Genomic DNA, 863 nt, shown 5'->3' on the forward strand with positions numbered 1-863 from the left:
AGCTGAAATTGAGGGTTTAGGGTTTAGGGTTTAGGGTTTAGGGTTTAGGGTTTAGGGTTTATATAAAAAAATAAATTCAATAGAAAATATATGCACACACAAAACCCTCGCCTGCTGCTGCTGCTAAAACACTGGGGGGCCCCCGGGGGCCCCCCGGGCTCTTCTCTACTGTACCCTGCTGTATAGAAAACATAAACCCTAAACCCTAAACCCTAAACCCTAAACCCTAAACCCTAAACCCTGAGTTTTGTAGCTCATATATAGAAGTGGTAGTTTCAGCAACAAGAAATCTATTACGAAGTGCAGACATTCGCACCTGCTATACTCTAAACCCTAAACCCTAAACCCTAAACCCTAAACCCTAAACCCTAAACCCTCAATGACGTTCTGCACGATAAAGGCTTGCAGCAGTTGAAGTGATGTTAAAGGGTTTAGGGTTTAGGGTTTAGGGTTTGTGTACACTGTTAAGGGTTTGGGGTTTTGGCTCGAGGCGGTGCTGGCAATCACTGCATAGGGTTTAGGGTTTAGGGTTTAGGGTTTAGGGTTTAGGGTTTGGGGTTTAGGGTTTAGGGTTTAGGGTTGAGTCAAAATGAAAAGACAGCGGTTGCTGCAGTCGCTAACAAACAAAAGGATGTTTAGAATGAGCAGCAAAACCTGCTGCTGCTGCTGCTGCTGCTGCAGCACAGGTTTTCCTGCTGCTGCTGCTGCTGCTGCTGCTGCAACAGGTTTCGCTGCTGCTGCTGCTGCTGCTGCTGCTGCAGCAACAGGTTTTGCTGCTGCAGCAGCAGCAGCAGCTGCTGCAGCTGCTGCAGCTGCTCTATCAAAGAAAGAGGCATTTTGCTGCTGAGGCAGCAGCAGGAGCT

The 863-nt window shown here is 47.7% G+C and overlaps 1 protein-coding gene across 1 annotated transcript in view; it reads right to left on the reverse strand.

The window, feature by feature from the left end:
* EMH_0017880 (uncharacterized protein) overlaps positions 1-863 on the reverse strand; it is a gene marked incomplete at both ends in the record, with an annotated part of 7,745 nt that overhangs the window by 845 nt on the left and 6,037 nt on the right. Inside the window, one exon of the mRNA XM_013501018.1 lies at positions 622-861. Coding sequence (XP_013356472.1) covers positions 622-861 — 240 coding nt within the window. The remainder of the gene's footprint in view (positions 1-621; positions 862-863) is intronic.

This window comes from Eimeria mitis, genomic scaffold (genome assembly GCF_000499745.2).
Source record: "Eimeria mitis Houghton genomic scaffold, Emh_scaff617, whole genome shotgun sequence".
NCBI lineage: Eukaryota > Apicomplexa > Conoidasida > Eucoccidiorida > Eimeriidae > Eimeria > Eimeria mitis.